Source organism: Geotrypetes seraphini, chromosome 8 (genome assembly GCF_902459505.1).
Source record: "Geotrypetes seraphini chromosome 8, aGeoSer1.1, whole genome shotgun sequence".
NCBI lineage: Eukaryota > Metazoa > Chordata > Amphibia > Gymnophiona > Dermophiidae > Geotrypetes > Geotrypetes seraphini.
This window is the reverse complement of record NC_047091.1, coordinates 121,336,931-121,354,157: the sequence shown is the minus strand read 5'-3', so window position 1 is coordinate 121,354,157 and position 17,227 is coordinate 121,336,931. Positions and strand designations below refer to the sequence as shown.

Sequence of the window (17,227 nt, the reverse complement as noted above, 5' to 3'; positions counted from 1 at the left end):
GAACGTCTCTATCATGTCACCCCTCTCTCTGCTTTCCTCGAGAAAGTATAGCTGCAACTTACCTAGACATTCTTTATATGGGACATCCTTGATTCCTGAGACCATCCTGGTGGCCAACCGTTGAACTGATTCTATTCTCAGCACATCCTTCTGATAATGTGGCCTCCAAAATTGCACACAGTATTCCAGATGTGGTCTCACCATCGATCTGTACAGCAGCATTACCACTTCGGGCTTACGGTGTTGTAGATTTGATGCTTGTGATGTGACTGATTTTCCTGGCCCTGTTAACTATTGTGTTTTATCTCCTTCTCGTATGTGGACAGCACTTGGATTCAGGAATCCTCTGGCAGTACACAGCTCCTATGCTGCTGCCTTCACCATGGCACATCCCTCTGTGAATGGGGAGCTGACGGGCTCAGCCACATACCCAGGACTGCATCTGGTGCCCCAGCCAATAAATGGAGCAGCAATGGCAGTGACTGCAGGCTCTTATGGGCGTTCTGGGCTGGTAAGTATTTGGGGAGGTTCTCTGGGCCGGGCATCAGAGAGATAAGTTTGATGGACTCACATTTTTGTTTTAGGTGGGCTATGATCCTCATTCAAACATGCGTGTCCCAGGCCTGGGGGCTAGTATTGCAGTAGCTGCAGCATCTGGAAAACCGTAAGTAGCAATGATATTTGCAATGGGCAACAGAGACTGAAGGGAATACCTTATTGTATGGCACTTTATCTCTTGGTTATGCTTTTGTAAACTATTTTTACATTCCCATAGATCACTCTGTCAAAAATTACAAAGTCTAGGGGGACACTCTAAGTTAAAGGAAAATATTTTTTAAACCAACGGGAGGAATTTTTTTTTTCATTAAGAGAATAGTTAAGCTCTGGAACGCATTGCCAGAGTTTGTGGTAAGAGCGGATAACATAGCTGGTTTTAAGAAAGGTTTGGATAATTTCCTGGAGGAAAAGTCCATAGTCTGTTATTGAGAAAGGCACTGGGGAAGCCACTACTTGCCCTGGATCGGTAGCATGGAATGATGCTATACCTTGGATTTTTGGCCAGGTACTAGGGACCTCGATTGGCCAGTGTGAGAACGGGCTATTGGGCTTGATGGACCATTGGTCTGACCCAGTAAAGCTATTCTTATGTTCTTTCCTATTGCATACTTTGTACTCAAAGACATTAAAAGCAAAGGGGTAAAACCACTACAGTATTTCTCCTTCACTGGCTTATGCTGTCCATTTTTCTCCAACCCCATTCAGTATCTGTCTTCATGTTGTCTCTACCTAGGGCCTACTCCTTCCATGTCAGTGCTGATGGGCAAATGCAACCGGTCCCCTTTCCACCCGATGCACTCATTGGCTCAGGAATTCCACGTCATGCCCGCCAATTGCACACGCTCAGTCATGGAGAGGTGGTGTGTGCAGTCACCATCAGCAACTCCACACGACATGTGTACACGGGTGGGAAGGGCTGTGTGAAGGTGTGGGATGTGGCACAGCCAGGCACCAAGACACCTGTGGCACAACTGGACTGCTTGGTAAGGGAGTAATTTGGAAGTAGTTGGAAGAATTGGTTTCTCAGTGAGACCTCAGTATGGCTTTTCTCAGTGTGGGAAAAAGACTTGGATAAACCAGCAACATCTCTCTGAATGAATCATAGGAGGTTTTTTTTCAGGCTTGGATACTGCAGCATTCACCTAGCATTATATAAAGCTGTTCTGTGCATCCATCCCTTTGTGAGAGTAGAAATTAGAGGGCAGGTGTGTCCCAGCTGCCTATGACTTATTTTTTAATGGATCACATACTTGTTTCTTTTGCTGCTTCCACAGAATAGAGATAACTACATCCGGTCCTGTAAGCTCCTTCCAGATGGGCGCAGCCTTATTGTGGGTGGGGAAGCCAGTACATTGTCAGTGTGGGACCTGGCAGCAGTTACTCCCCGGATAAAGGCAGAGCTAACCTCCTCTGCCCCTGCCTGCTATGCTTTGGCCATAAGCCCCGATGCCAAGGTGTGCTTCTCTTGCTGCAGTGATGGAAACATTGTGGTGTGGGACCTGCAAAACCAGACCCTGGTTAGGTAAGCTCACAAGGCAGGAGACAAGCACATTTCTGGTACTGTGCTAGGAAATGAGGTGTCTTGTGTCCCTTAAATCCTTGTAAGTCTGGATATTATCGTCCCAGAAAACTTGGTTCTTTAGCCAGTTCCTCTCTCCCCCAGGTTTCCCTCCTTGGTATGACTAAACGAAGTCTTGTTACTTTCTGTACAGACAGTTCCAAGGACACACAGATGGAGCCAGCTGCATTGATATTTCCAGTGATGGGACCAAGCTCTGGACAGGAGGACTGGATAACACTGTACGATGCTGGGACCTGAGGGAAGGGCGCCAATTGCAGCAACATGATTTCAGCTCCCAGGTAAGGGGTGGGCAGTGGGACAAGAGGTATTGAGATAGCCTGGGGGGAGGGAACAATATGAGGTTTGATGCTGAGACAGGATTATATGGGTGCTGGGATTAGTGTTTTTGGTGGGGGAGCACTTGCTAATAACAGAGTCTAGGTGATGTGAGCAGTAGGGTGCTCAGATATCTCTTTCTTGTCTCAGATCTTCTCACTAGGGTACTGCCCTACAGGAGAGTGGCTAGCTGTTGGGATGGAGAGTAGCAACGTGGAGGTGTTACACGTTTCCAAACCTGACAAGTACCAGCTGCACCTGCATGAGAGTTGTGTCCTCTCCCTCCAGTTTGCCTCCTGTGGTAGGAATCGCTTTCATGTAATTGCACGTGTGTGTGCATGCTGGCCTTGCCCTTAAATCTTCAGAGTCTGGATTGTGGAGACCTGTTGCTAGTGTATATGGTAAACAGGATGGTTCATCAGACTCTGGGTGTGGCATGTAAATATTTTCATTTATGCTGCATGAACTTCTTCTAACCTTGTATTTTTCCTGCAGGTAAATGGTTTGTGAGTACTGGAAAAGACAATCTGCTGAATGCCTGGAGGACCCCCTATGGAGCCAGTATATTCCAGGTTAGGACTACAATAAGGTAGAAATATTCCCAGTAAGGGTGCCTGTGGAGTGGATTAGAGAGTGAGTCCAAGCAAGTGCTTCTATGGAGATAGTCCCCCTTCCATAGAAAAGAGCTTCTTATGGATCAGATCTATATAGTATATTCAAGTCTTACTACCTGTCCCTCCCTCACCTTTCTCGCCACCTTCTTTTAAGTTTCCGTATCTATCTGCACTGGTATTCGAAAGCTGTTTATCTACTTAGTTCTCATATTACCATACCATAATTGTATTTGACTCTGATCTTATGATCCTGTATTTGTACTTGTATCGTGACCTTTCAAGTATGGTCTTCTACCTAATTCATGTTAACTGCTTTGAACTTCATGGTGTATTGTGGTATACAAACAAAATTTTATGTTATGTTGTTACCCCAGAGTACTTCCTTCAGATTGTCACTGTTTGAGGAGTTCAATATACTATCAGCTGTTTTTAACTTATGTGTCCTTTTAATATGCTGAGTCTAGCTAAAAATAGCCCTAATTACACCTGGCACAAAGGGAAGCTCAGCCTCTTAATATACCCCAAGATAGTCTTGTAAAAACACTTCCCTTCCTGCCTATTTGTTTAGAGAATTCAAGTTTTGCTTCGGTAACTCCTCACATGCCTTTCTGTTTCCCTCCCAGTCAAAAGAATCCTCCTCGGTTCTGAGCTGTGACGTCTCGACTGATGATCAGTTCATTGTGACTGGCTCAGGTGACAAGAAGGCAACTGTGTATGAAGTGATGTACTGAGCGAGGAGTAATGGGACCACGATTCAGATTCCCAAAGAGCTTGGAGTCTCAGCCTGTCAGTGGGCAGGAGCTGAGCTGGGGCCTCCATTTTTAACCAGAACTGTTTTTTCTTTAACTTTATTTTTAAAGAATCTGTGATGTTTTATGCTTGTACTTTGCAGACCTGGGTATTTTGTTTTTGAATTTTTATTTAATGATAATAAAACAGTAAAACTAATACATAGAATAGAATGGCCATATATGAACTCAGAATTATCACGACACTGTTTCTAGAGATGATATTCTCAGGCCCAGCTATAAAACAGGCAACTGCCTAGAGTACCAGAGATAAAATGTGCCAAGTACTTGGACCAAGAAGAAGCTTTCTCCCATCTACTTTAAGGCTGTCTACTTGTGTCACTTTTAAAGAAGAACTATCAAGTTACTCTGGCCCCAACCTCATCCCCTGCTTTCCAGTCTCCAAGGCACATCCCTGTCTTCTCCCTCCTTGCCTTCCTGTGGCAATCGCACTCTCTTAAATCCATCCCTGCAAATACCATTGTTTTGTACATGCTTTAAAAAGGTTCAGCTCAACCTAAGGAGTTTCCTTCATAGCTGCTGTCCTCAAACGTTGTTTTCTACTACATGCCCAACAGCACAAAAATGCTTATATCTGTGAGGACCTATGCTTGTGATGAATAGGGGGAACAGCTGGGTCTTAATAGCTGCCCTACTTTATGTGACCTGAGATACTAACAATGCCTGAAGTAGAAGTAGTGTAAGGGTTAGAGGGGCCCTTCCATGTGTGTGAACTCTTATTGGGCATGGTTCAGATTAAAAATTCTTATTACTGTCTGCAGTGCACCCATTATAGTTTACATAATGGATAAGAAATGGGGAGGAGTGCTGCAAAAATAATGTCTTATATTATCCATATGGCAGAGGCTCTAGGAAGCAGGTGTGGGTTTGAATCATGGCCGTGGTTGCTTAAAAAAAATTGCAGTTCGGTTTGGATTTTGGCTATGAGCCCAGGTTCTGCAGAAGAATGGATTTCTGTGGATTAAGATTGCATGTGTTAGAGAGTGAAGAGCACAGAACTGGCAGCTGAGAGATAATGGTTTTCCCTGAGATGTGATGGAAGCTATCTTGAGGGCCTTTTAAGGAGAAGCACCTGTCTGAAGACTAGATCATTCCTGAATACATTCAGTCCTCATGATTCACATCTGAAACAGTCCCCTTAATCATGATGGAGAATTAGGATTTGCACCATTTGCAAACACCTTGTGCTTGACCTAAGACAGCTTGATAAGATCCTAGGTCTCAGGACCATCTCCCAGTGCTTGTTTGGAACTTAAAATTAAGCCCATTGTTAATTCATGGGGTTTATTTTAGCTGTGGCTACCCCATTCTAAGCTGGCAATGTCTGTATTGTAATGGAAGCAGCTCATGATTTGGAAAGCTTGAACTACCTCCATTGTGTGTTGTGGGGAGCTAGGTCTGTACTAGGTACACTTAGAATAGAAAGCTTATGGGATGCTAGAACACAGTTGAAAGTTTATTGATAAGAAAGTTGATCATTTCTGCAAAATAGTCAGCTCATCTCAGGAACAGTGCTGAAATCCTCCTTACCTTCCTAGATGGTAAGATGCTGTTGCCCTCCAGGGTAAATGCACAGAATGATGGCAAAGGTCCATGCTGATGTTATAAGAATGACCAGGAGGAGAATCAAAGCTGGCATGGGCCTCTACTTCACAATCCTGAACACTCATGCTGAGGGAAAGGGCTTGTGAGCACCCTCTTTAGAGGCTGAAGAGGAGGAAAAAAAGGAGTGCTTCATTAACCCCTGGTTTCTGAGAAAGCACTTGGCTGTTAATCTCTTCTAGGTGATGATCTTAAGCCTTTGTGTTCCTCAATATACAATCTCATAAACGGTGCCTTTCTTATCCCCAGAACCAGTAACAATAAATTTTCCATCCAGGGAGATGTCGCAGCTCAGTACAGATGAAGACTCTTTGGACTGAAAACAATAAAAGAAGAAGCAATGAGAGACCCAAAACTCATTTGCAGGAAGGCTAAAGAAGGAATGTATAAGCTCTAGAGGAGCTCTTGGGTGGAATATATTGGGAGCATTGCTATTCATAGGGGCTTATTACCTGAAATATATTGGCTGCTTAGGTACTTCACCAAAACCCTTTATGCTGAACCAAAAGTGTTACTTACCTGGAATATACTGGCTCCATAGGGGGTTCGCCAGGCATTCAGCAGATTGTCTTTTCCAGTGCTCACAAACCATTTACCTGCAAAAAAGAAAACAAGGTCAGAAGAAAATCATGCAACATGAGAGAACATGTCATGTACAAATATCACAGGTCACAGTTTGAGGAAGCCTGTTTTAATAAAATTCATTCCATAATTCAGATTCTGATTTGAGGGCAAGGCTAGCAAGTGCACACGTATGCAATCACATGAAAGATGTGAAAGTGCTTCCTACCACAGGAGGCAAACTGGAGGGAGAGAACACAACTCTCATGCAGGTGCAGTTGGTACTTGTCAGGTTTGGAAACGTGTAACACCTCCACGTTGCTACTCTCCATCCCAACAGCCAGCCACTCTCCTGTAGGGCAGTACCCTAGGGAGAAGATCTGAGACAAGAGAGACATATCAGAACACCCTATTGCTAACCTTCCCTAGACTGTTCTTAGTAAGTGCTCCAACACTAATCCCAACACCCCTATAGCCTGTCTCAGCAATTCTCGCTACAGACTGTCTTTCAATACCTCCTCTCTCACAGCCCTTACCTGGGAACTGAAATCATGCTGCTGCAGTTGGCGCCCCTCCCTCAGGTCCCAGCACCGCACAGTGTTGTCCAGTCCTCCTGTCCAGAGCTTGGTCCCATCGCTAGAAATATCAATGCAACTGGCTCCATCCGTATGTCCTTGGAACTGTCTGTACAGAAAGTAACGAGATTTCTTTTATTCATGCCAAGGAGGGGAAAAGTGGTTAAACCAAGTTGCTGGGGAGATATCCAGACTGTACAGAATGGAAGGGACAAAAGACACACCCTGCTTCCAACACAGTGCCAGGAAAGTATAATTACTTACCTGTAACAGGGGTTCTTTGTAGATATCAGGAGAATGTAGCTCAAAGAACTTTAGTCTGTATTGGAGCATTGTACTTAAATCTGATACATAAGAGGATAGTGAGCAGGAACAGTGTGGCTGTATTCCCCTGTTGTCTATGGAGAACCCCCCATTACAGGTAAATAACTGTGCTTTCTCTATTGAGAAATTGGCAAAGTGCAAGTATACTTGCTGGTGATTCCAGAGTTGAGGCTCACTCCAAAGGGTAATGTACACTTGATAGCCCAAGGTGGAATGAATGCTTAAGGACGAGGAAGTAGTTCAAACAACCCTTTTCCCCTGTGGCAAAATGGCACAACTACTACAGAAGAGCTTCCAGTTCCCCAGTCAGAACAGGAATGTGGTTTGGAATTTTGGATGCCCTCATCAGCCCTGTTATTGTGGAGATGCTGATGTTTATCCTGTAGTACTGGTTGAAGATTTTCAAAACCCATCTGTCTGTGGTAAGGGAATGCTATTATTCCCTGAATAACTGAAGTCTGCCTCATGGCTGAAGGTAGTCAAAAGGAGAAATTGAGTTTGAAGGCAGTCACTGTCTGGGCAGACTGCAGATTTTTTTTTTTTCCTGTGATCTTTGCCGTTGGAGGTATGTCATGGCTGACAGGCATTGGGGAGGTGTTCTAGCATACGGAAAAAATTGCTGTGGATATGGTTTTCTGTAGAAGGCATATGGGCTCCACCCCACTGCCTGTGCTATGGTCCTGGCTGCTCCATGGATGTGGAAGAATTATATTTTAATTTGGTAAAATAGCATCTTTTGATTTTGTCTCTAATAGTTTCTTCCACATACATAGAGCATTAGCCAAGTGACCGTGCAAGTTTTCACAAAGTCCTAATGCATGTACCACACTGATCTTCAAGCTGCAATTGCTATTGCTGCCATTTGAAAAGCTGATCATAGGCATCAAATGTGACCCTAATTAGGTAAAAATACAGAGAGGAGACACTGGGGAAGATGGTCTTGGGAGGACTCAGTTGGGGTTTTGGAACCTCGGTAGTCTGTTGTAACAGTGCATGATGGTAATAGAGCATCTCTAACTGTTAAGCTAGAATCTTCAAGGTTAGATCTGGTACACCTTGCATCCTATAATGTCTTGGATTTTTTGATCCTTGCCTGAGGATGCACTGCTGTTTGATTTAGCTGTCTTGGACTTCTTGAGAGCCACTTCAGAAATACCGACTTGTGAACCCATTCTGTTTGCTCATGTCTTGGTGCAGTGACTTAATATTATTCTAGGTGTTCAGAAACTGTCTTAATGGACAATGGTATTTTCTACAAGTGTCAAAGATTCTTTGGGCACTCTCACTACTTTCAGGATGATGGAAATTGCCTATATGCATAATATTTTACAAAATTCCAGAAGGAAGCTCTTTTTTGGCATAATGCAAGAACTACGGTGAGCATTAGCAGTAAATTTGAGACAGAGGTCATAGAATTGAGGTGCCTAGGATTGAGGTGCGTTCCTGTCACAGTATGTTAAAAATAAACCATTTAGGCCCTAAAACAGGAACAACCAACCACCAGATAATATCTCATATTCAAACTTTTTCTCAAAATTGTCAAGATTAGACAAAGGAGACTTATCCAGGTGTGTTTGGAAATTCTTTTTAATAAGGCCTATGGCAACCTGAAAAATGAAAAATATTACTGTATACTTCTGCATTTCTTGACACTTAAAGGTCTTTTCTCTCTACTATGTGATTCACCGAGTAATCAGCATTGATAACACTTATATCATCAATGCCAGTCTAGTGTTTTTCTCTATCCCCAGTATATCTGGTTTCCTGACATTCAACTTTTTATGTAGTAGAATGGGGATGTCCTAAGTAAGCATAATTTGCTGTGATTCTCTTAGAGTTATGATCCCAGTGCTTTTCTGTTACAGCTATGATGTAATGTTTACAAAGTTTCCAATGGATGTAATGTGCCACCCTGTTGTGCCTTTCTGTATAGAGATTCTGCCATCAAAATTTCACAGCCACTTACAAGATGTGTCCAGGGAGATCTTGGGCAAAGCTGGTGGCTGAGCAGGTGCATGGTAACTGCAAACAGAATTTCTTTGTTTAGGGTTTCTGAGCCTAGTAGCCAGGTCTGGAGATGATGTAACTGGTATGCCAGAAGAGGAAAAGTGTGGTTGTAGAAGAGATGGTTCAAGGAATGTAGAGTCCACAATACACCAAGAAGAAGAAAATGACCCACTGAAAGTAAATAAGCAAACTAAACGAGTGGGAAGCCAACCAAGACACATACAGAAGTGAAAATGCTCTTTATTATGACTTTTCATAAAATGGACTCGACACACGCTGTGTTTCAGCCACTGCCTTCAGCAGGAGTCCAATTCAAGTCATACAATGTGTCAGATCGTAAATACAGATAGAGAGCTTTATGACAGAATCACCAGTCCCATGTAATCCCAAACTGCTGAGGTTTACAGGGCATGAACCAATCTGGGTTGCTTGTCTTTCTCAGCTGCATTCCTGTCATAAACCCAGCAAGGTTTGACTTCTGTTCCTTCCAGCTCCTGCCTTGCTCTTCTTTAGGGAATGTGGCCTATGCTGCAAAGGTCTGGGAAGACCATTTGATGGGAGGCAGTTCTCGGGCTAAGGATATCCTATACACCTGCTGTGGCTAGAAAGAACAAAGCTCTTTTTTAGAAACTTCTGGAGGAGGAGAAGTGCAAAATTTTGATTCACCATGGCCTGCAAGGTGGAGGCATAGTGTGGACATGGTTTTGTGAGAGGACTTCGAACTGTTAGTCATCTGTTTAGAATGATGGAAACCTTCCAGAGAATCTAAGTGTTGCTTACCAGAGCACAGGAACTTAAAGAGTTTAGACCTGCTGCTTTGCCGACTTCATTTTTGCCAGACATAGGAACTGTGTTGTCTTTCTCATCATTCCATTTTTTGAGTTGCATCCTGGAGTCTATGGCTCCATGATTTTTCATTGCAGTTCTGTGGAATTTTGCACCTTGCTTTGAATGGCCATCTCCCTGAGGGGCGGAGATGAATGGGGAGAAGGAATTAGAATGGAGAAACAGTCCATGCTCAAGTCAAGTACGACACCTGGTCAGCTGGACATCTTTGTCATTTCCTTCACTGCCTCCACCAAGGCGCACTGTCCAAGTCCATTAGGGGAAGCTTATTGTGCATTTGGAGTTGCTCTGTCCCCATGGGTCCCTCAGTCCCAGAGAGGTGTTTGACACTGCTGTATTTTGTCTTTTTTTCCCCCCTTTCTTCTTTCTTATGGATTTTTGTTAGGAACAGAGAAGAGAAATGTAATATCATTCAAGCTGGTGGAAAGAAAAAACTGAACAGACAGAAGATCAGTATGGAAATAGCCATGCATATTCAGGGAGCTATTAAAAGAAAAGTTATTTGAGCTAGAGGAAAGCACCGCATACAAGATCCAGCCAGAAGATGTCACCAGCAACTGTACCTGCATCTCAGAGAGAGTGTCCATTTCCCTGTCTTGTGAGCTTACCTAACCAGGGTCTGGTTTTGCAGGTCCCACACCACAATGTTTCCATCACTGCAGCAAGAGAAGCACACCTTGGCATCGGGGCTTATGGCCAAAGCATAGCAGGCAGGAGCAGAGGAGGTTAGCTCTGCCTTTATCCGGGGAGTAACTGCTGCCAGGTCCCACACTGACAATGTACTGGCTTCCCCACCCACAATGAGGCTGCGCCCATCTGGAAGAAGCTTACAGGACCGGATGTAGTTATCTCTGTTCTGTGGAAGCAGCAAAAGAAATAACAAAAATAATAAGTAGTAGGTGAGACATACAAAATTAGTCATAAGTGATTGGGACACACCTGTACCTCCCCCAGTCCTGCTGTTTCACAGGGGTACACAGAATAGCTTTGTTTTCCTATGCTAGGTGAATTCTGCACCATGATTTCTATCATTTTATGGTTTAACAGTTTTTACAATAAAACACAAAATACAATCCTACTAACCAAACCCCCCTCCAGCCCCCCTTCCTAACCCCTCTATCGAACTTCGTACTAGAGCTGAAAGCAAAAACCAAATTCCCCCCCCCGAGGACTTAGACTCTTATAGTCCTGAGGGGTAGCCTGAGAAAAAATGAAGAAATATGAGGTTAGGAAAAAATGGAGCAGCAGTTCCCCTGCACACCCACCATCCTGCACTCTCCAACCAGTCATGGCCATGGAGTTATTCCAAGAAGTTTAAAATGCCGCTACAGGTAGTGACTATATAAGTGTCCCAGATTTGGAGAAATTGTCTTTTACACTTAGAAGTACATTTAGCCTCCCTACGTTCAAGCAATAACAACACATGTAAACGATTCCTCCAACTCCAAAATGAGGTGCAGCATCGTTTACCCAAACTGAAAGAATTACCTTTTCCCCCCAAGACCTCAAGCTTACGTAGAAACTGGCATTGTCCCCATGAAGGAAGGCAAAAAGCTTCACATTAATCATGAGGCCCGCCAGGGATAGTGGAATAATTTGGTGAAGAAGACACGCCACGTATGCTACAATCACTTTCCAGAAGGAATTAACCCTCGGACAAGACAAGAAGGTGTGAAAAAAGGAATGAACTTGCTGGGAGCATTTCTGATATGTTGGTGTAATGGACAGATCAGAGTGGTACAGCTGGCTCTGTGGAAAATAGGCTCAATAAAAGACCCTATATTGACACTTGAAGTTCTGCCTGACCGATATCTCTGGAATGCATTTAATCAGCCACCAATCCAGGGATTCAGCTGGGAGGCCCAGGTCTTGGCACCAATGAGAACGCAATGCATCCTGATCTACAGTTCTGAAAAGACGCTGAAAATCTTTATGAAGTCCCAAAACTGTAAAACCATCTGCCAGGTAGGGTTCTTGAAGTTTAACATCAATGGGAAAAGAGAAATCCAAAGAGCCCACATAGTGCTGCAACTGCTTATAAGCTAAAAAAAAAATCTCCCACATTTAAAGCACAGGTAGACTGAAGATTGGGCCAGGTCCTCATTGTACCGTTGTTTTGCATAACCTGAGCCAGCAATTTAAGATCATGAGAGGCCAAATGCCAGAAACATATTGTCAGTCCCCGGTGTGAATTGCAAATTACCAGCCATGGGTAAATATTTAGTGGGTCTGATTCCCTCCCCAGAAAGCCAAGCATAATGGTCCAAATTTTCCATAATGAACAAAGGATCAAGCTTCCCTTGTAACCTGCAGGGATCATTGCTATAGGTGCCTGAATCAATGACAAAATATTCCAGGGGGCAAAGAAGGCCTCTTCTAAGACTTTCAATTGCTATCATTTTAATGGAGTTCTTTTTTCACTTTACTTTGGCCTGTTTGACAGATAAAGCAGTATAGTTTAGCAAGTTTTAAAAACTAAACTCTAAAAAGAACTCCAAGTTTTCCAAGTTTATTAGGTTGATTCATACAGGCAAGATATATTCTGCTGTACCAAGAGTAGCCAAATTGAGTTCTCACTAAGAAGCCCTTTACTACAACTGCTTCCAGACTGCTCCCTTACCAGACAGTCCAGCTGTGCCACAGGTGTCTTGCTGCCTGGCTGTGCCACATCCCACACCTTCACACAGCCCTTCCCACCCGTATACACATGTCGTGTGGAGTTGCTGATGGTGACGGCACACACCACCTCTCCATGACTAAGCGTGTGTAGCTGGCGGGCATGATGTGGAATTCCTGAACCAGTGAGGGAATCGGGTGGAAAGGGGACTGGCTGCATTTGCCCATCAGCGCTGACATGGAAGGAGTAGGCCCTAGGTATAAAGAAAACAGAAAAAGAGACACTGAATAGTAGAGCTTAGTAGTGGTATAGCTGGGCTGACTGTATGGTCTTTAAGAGTTGTCATTTTCTGTTTTTATTAATATATGGGAAGCTGGAAGAAAAGCACAGCACAAGCCATAGCTGGGGGAGGGAGAAGAAATGCAGCCCATCTATAGTTTGTGCTGTGCATGCAATACATAGAGCGGTGGGAGCATAAGAGCTCAGTCAGGAGACAAAACACAGAATTTAGTTTATAGTGTATCAAAAATGCATAATATCTTTAAAAAACAGAAGTAGCTGAATGAGACTATTCAATGATATAACTCTAGTGATCAATAATGTTCATTCACTCACATACTCCTCCCTCCCCCAATCCTCATCTCATAAAACAGACCTGGCACCACCTAATAGCTGATATACAGCTGTGTTTCATGGAAGATCAGTACTGGCAGTGCCCCAGAAACTCCTTCCCTTCCTGAGAGCCTGTATTTTTTTTCATACTTACGGTTTCCCTGTGGGAGCTGAGGTCACACCAGATGAGGGTCTCAGATGCGGATGAGGTTCAAATGCCATCTGGAAAACAAAAGAACTTGTTTAAGGGGTTACAGAAGAGGTATCAGGGTTCAGCAAATTGGAGTTGTCCCCCTAGATATCTAACCTCCCTCTGTCTTGCCACCCCATTAGTATTCTCTCCCTCCCTTCTCTCTACCACTCTATTCTTTCCCTCTCTACCGCTCTCAGGCCACCCCTCTCAGGCATCCCTTATTCTTTCCATCCACCCATTGTTGCTCTGACTCTAGGATATCAAATTATTCACTATCAGATTATTATTTTTTATATTTTTTTTGTTCTGCTTAAAAGTCAACTTCTCCCTGGGTTTGGGATGTTGCACAGGTGTTTATGCTTCTAGAATGATAAATAATAGTCAGATGCCATTTCTAGGCACTGTGTATGGAGTAGCAGATGTTTGGGACTCACCAAGGGCGATCTGCTGTACATCACTGCCCCAGTGACTTGAGGAGAAAGGTGCAGACTCAGATATGTGCTGGGGACAGAGAGTTCACCATTGAGGACAGCATGAGACAGCATCCCAAAGGCAGGCGGGTAAGTGTTGGATACACTGAGAGGACTCCTGAGACCTTCAACAGAGACAGGAAGAAATGAATTATAGGCACCCCTCTCCAGCTATCAGGTGACTGCTGTAGTTTATCCCTCTATCACCAATGACTTCCAGTACCAAACCAGGTCTTCCTCCTGAATAGACTTCTATTGTGGATATGCAATTACTTTCACACATCTCTATCCTACTGGACTCTTTCTGAAACATCAAACATTAAAGAAAAGCAAACATTTTCCACATAATCCTGGGGAAAATGGTGGCTATATCAGCAAAATCTGTTGTATCTTGCCATCTGGGAAGAAATGTGACCTGACCAGGGACACTAAAGACCAGCACCAGCACCTGGAAACTCTCCTTGTTGCAGGTTTCCGGGTCTCGCTGCATCTTGTCAGGTAGAAACCGATGTTTCAGCCATCATGCTTTTGCTCTCTTCAGGTAAAGAGAAATTAACTGATTTTCCCACCAAAATTCAAATTGGTGACCAACAGATTGCCTTGTCCCCAATCAGATCGGTGGACCCACTGCAGACCTCACAGTATTCCCTGAAGAAAGCCATCTGACAAGACACAGCGAGACCCGGATACCTGCAACAAGCATGATGCCAGCTGCGGAAACCCTGAGAGAACTGGAAACTGTCCTTATTACACTCTCTGTGCACTGTAATTTTATTTTACCAATATTATTGCTATCTTGTAAATTATCTTCTTTCTTTTCTTCACTTCAATTGCTCAGGGTCCGATATTCAGCTTGCTGTGATCAGCAGTTTTTAAGCCGCTAACAGCTATAGGCTGAATTAAGAATAGATATTCAATACCAGGGCATGTCTAGGCTCCAGCACTGAATATCTGGGTAAGTGTGGTCACTAGGTTAACTAGGCACTGGCTAATATTCAGACCAGTGCCTGGTTAGCTTGGTGAATAAGGCTGGGACAGCCTTTTTGCTGTCCTAGCTTTATGTGCTTACTTAACTGGTTAGCTGAGTGAATGTTACTGCCAACCAGTTAAGTACTGGCTCCATCCAAGCTCTGTCCCCCAGTCCACCCAACACTAACCAGATAGTTCTCCGGAGACAAGCAGGGGATATGCAAGCATGTTTGAAGGTGAAGTCCTTTGACAGGAGTACTGGTGCTCTCCCCTAGCTAATGGTAAGCTTTGAGCTTACTGGGCATGTGCAAGAGGATCTTACTCCTAGAGCCCCTCCATCTGCTCTGTCAGTTTTTTCTTCGGCCGCTCCTGAAAGGTCGCAGCTCTCCCCTCTTCTCACTTAGAAAAAAAATAAATGCCATTTGAGAATAGCCAAAAACAGCTTTTATCCTAGTTAGATAGAACCTTTGTTTAATTCTTCACTCGAAAAAAAAAGAGAGGAAAGAAAAAAATGAGTAAGTACCAACGAAGAACAGTTAAGTACCTTTTTTTCTCCTCTCCGGCAGCAATTTAGATGAGGGCTTTAGGACCACGAAGACTCCGTCTTTTTTCCTCAGTTACCGGGATGAACGGCGCTTCTTCCTCAGCTCCTCTTCGTGCCAGAACCTCAAAGAAAACCGCCAGACAAGAAAATTTCCTGCTTGCTCCTTACCCCCAGGGCCCTGTCTCAGTACTGCAAGAGGAGGGAAGCAATTTGCCACCGAAGCTGCTACTGAAGAAAAAGTCGGCAGACTCAGCAGGCCATAAAAAGAAGCTCCCGACGCTGGACAAATGCAGCACCCCTTCTCCACCAGCAGCAACCTTGACACAGAGCTCTATGACAGACTTGGAAGTGGCTATTGTGAGTTTTGAGGCTCCAGTGAGGGCTCCCATGGGCTCTGTCTCAGCTTCATGGTCCTCTCCTGGCCTCAACAACTTTCTTCTCTACATCCATGTACCTTAAAAAAATGTTAAGGGTCAGTCCAAGGCTAAGTGAGCAGCCTCTCCACCACCTCCTGGTCAGGACCCAGTCCTTCCTAAATGATCCTCACCCCCAGGTATTCAGTCAGACCCTCCTAACAATGCTTTAGGTTCCATTCGGCAGTTTCAGATTTTTTCCTACTTCTTCAGAAGTTTATGCATGATAGTGCAGCTTTACTCCAACTTTCTACTCCTGCTCCTATGTCTCTCAGTACCTCAGCAATGCCCTGAATGTGAGGGCCTGAACCCTCCACAGGAAATTCCTTTGCCCTCTTCATTGGAAGTTCCACAGGGGTTAAATTGGGGTCCCCGCTCTCCTATCTGTTCTTCTCCAGTGCAGGATACTATCTCTCTTCAGGAGTGGGCAGATCAGGAGGATGCTCCCATTTCCAGTACAAACCAACCAGCTCAGCAACTGGCTCCAACTGAGGAATATTCCTATCCAAAATTTTTGCAGAAAGTATCTCTTGAGTCTTAATCAGGCTGCAACTCCCACAGGTACTTAGGATTTCCAATCTCTCCTTCAATCCTGTCAAACTCCATTGAAAGAGCTCATAGCACTCCCAGTACATCAGCTATTGCAGGATTTATATATAGCTTTTTAATTGGCAAAAGCCCTTATCAGTATCTACAGCCTCTAAACGCTTAGAATTAAAGTACAAGGTCAGAAAGCACCTGGTCATGACTTACAATAACTCCTGCACCATTCAATGGTCTCGGAGTCTGCTATCAAGAAAGCAAAGACGATAAAGTCTCCCTCTGTTGCTCTGCCAGGGAAAGATTATCACCTAATTGATTCTATAAGATGCAAGGTCTATCAACGTTCTATGCTGTCCTCCAAGATTATAGCTCATCAGCTACAAATTCAACATTTTCTGTTCTGTAGTAGCTTGATACTGCTACTCCAAAGATGCTTCAGAACCTCCATGTGGCATTGCAAGAATCTACTTACCATTTAATAAAGACAAATTATGATGCCTATGATACAATGAAACAAGCAAAAAGTGGAACCAAGTCCTAGACAAGCAGGAGTAAAAATCAATGTTTATTGGTGTATCATAAAATACAATTCATTATCAAAAAAACATACTTTGCAATTCTGGCCAATGCCAACAGTTCACCAAACAAAAATAGTGCTATATAAAAAAATCAGCAAAACCTGTATATCAAAGCAGCAGACCCTACACGGACCATGTTTTGGCAAAGAAGTTGCCTTCCTCAGAGGTCCTTAATAGGGTGGACTAGAAATAAAGTCCACCTAATCCATCATAGAAAGCACCTTTAGGTGGGAACTATTACACATGCTCAGAAGTCTTTCTAAGGGCTAATCTGAACTATTTGACAAGGACCGCTCAGCGCTGTCGGCTGTGACGTCACCCATATGTGTGGCTGCTGTATCCTCTTCTTGTCCACGAGAACACCAGTTACAGCTGCACAATATTCACTTTTACAGTATTTTTAAGGTCCCTGACAATGGCAGCAATTCATATAAGCCACCACAGCTGCAATAAAGACAAATTATGATGCCTATGATATGATGTCTAGAACGGCAG

General features: G+C 43.8%; 2 protein-coding genes across 10 annotated transcripts in view; one reads left to right on the top strand and one right to left on the bottom strand.

The window, feature by feature from the left end:
* Positions 1 to 4,017, top strand: part of LOC117365078 (transducin-like enhancer protein 1) — a 36,602-nt gene extending 32,585 nt beyond the window's left edge. For all 5 annotated transcript variants that reach the window (XM_033954997.1, XM_033955000.1, XM_033954995.1 and 2 more), the window contains exons 14-21: positions 327 to 511; positions 585 to 664; positions 1,292 to 1,541; positions 1,833 to 2,080; positions 2,271 to 2,418; positions 2,606 to 2,756; positions 2,951 to 3,027; positions 3,693 to 4,017. In XM_033954997.1, the coding sequence (XP_033810888.1) occupies positions 327 to 511; positions 585 to 664; positions 1,292 to 1,541; positions 1,833 to 2,080; positions 2,271 to 2,418; positions 2,606 to 2,756; positions 2,951 to 3,027; positions 3,693 to 3,800 (1,247 nt within the window). In that variant the 3' untranslated portion in view covers positions 3,801 to 4,017. The remainder of the gene's footprint in view (positions 1 to 326; positions 512 to 584; positions 665 to 1,291; positions 1,542 to 1,832; positions 2,081 to 2,270; positions 2,419 to 2,605; positions 2,757 to 2,950; positions 3,028 to 3,692) is intronic.
* A 51-nt stretch (positions 4,018 to 4,068) lies between these two features.
* TLE2 (TLE family member 2, transcriptional corepressor) overlaps positions 4,069 to 17,227 on the bottom strand; it is a 78,408-nt gene continuing 65,249 nt past the window's right edge. For 2 of the 5 annotated variants that reach the window (XM_033955001.1, XM_033955005.1), the window contains 8 exons: positions 13,650 to 13,810; positions 13,177 to 13,244; positions 12,414 to 12,663; positions 10,402 to 10,649; positions 6,578 to 6,725; positions 6,271 to 6,421; positions 6,000 to 6,076; positions 4,072 to 5,796 (listed from right to left, as the gene is read on the bottom strand). In XM_033955001.1, the coding sequence (XP_033810892.1) occupies positions 5,689 to 5,796; positions 6,000 to 6,076; positions 6,271 to 6,421; positions 6,578 to 6,725; positions 10,402 to 10,649; positions 12,414 to 12,663; positions 13,177 to 13,244; positions 13,650 to 13,810 (1,211 nt within the window). In that variant the 3' untranslated portion in view covers positions 4,072 to 5,688. Of the gene's footprint in view, positions 5,797 to 5,999; positions 6,077 to 6,270; positions 6,422 to 6,577; positions 6,726 to 10,401; positions 10,650 to 12,413; positions 12,664 to 13,176; positions 13,245 to 13,649; positions 13,811 to 17,227 lie in introns of all 5 variants that reach the window. The other 3 variants (XM_033955002.1, XM_033955003.1, XM_033955004.1) reach the window with 3 other exon arrangements.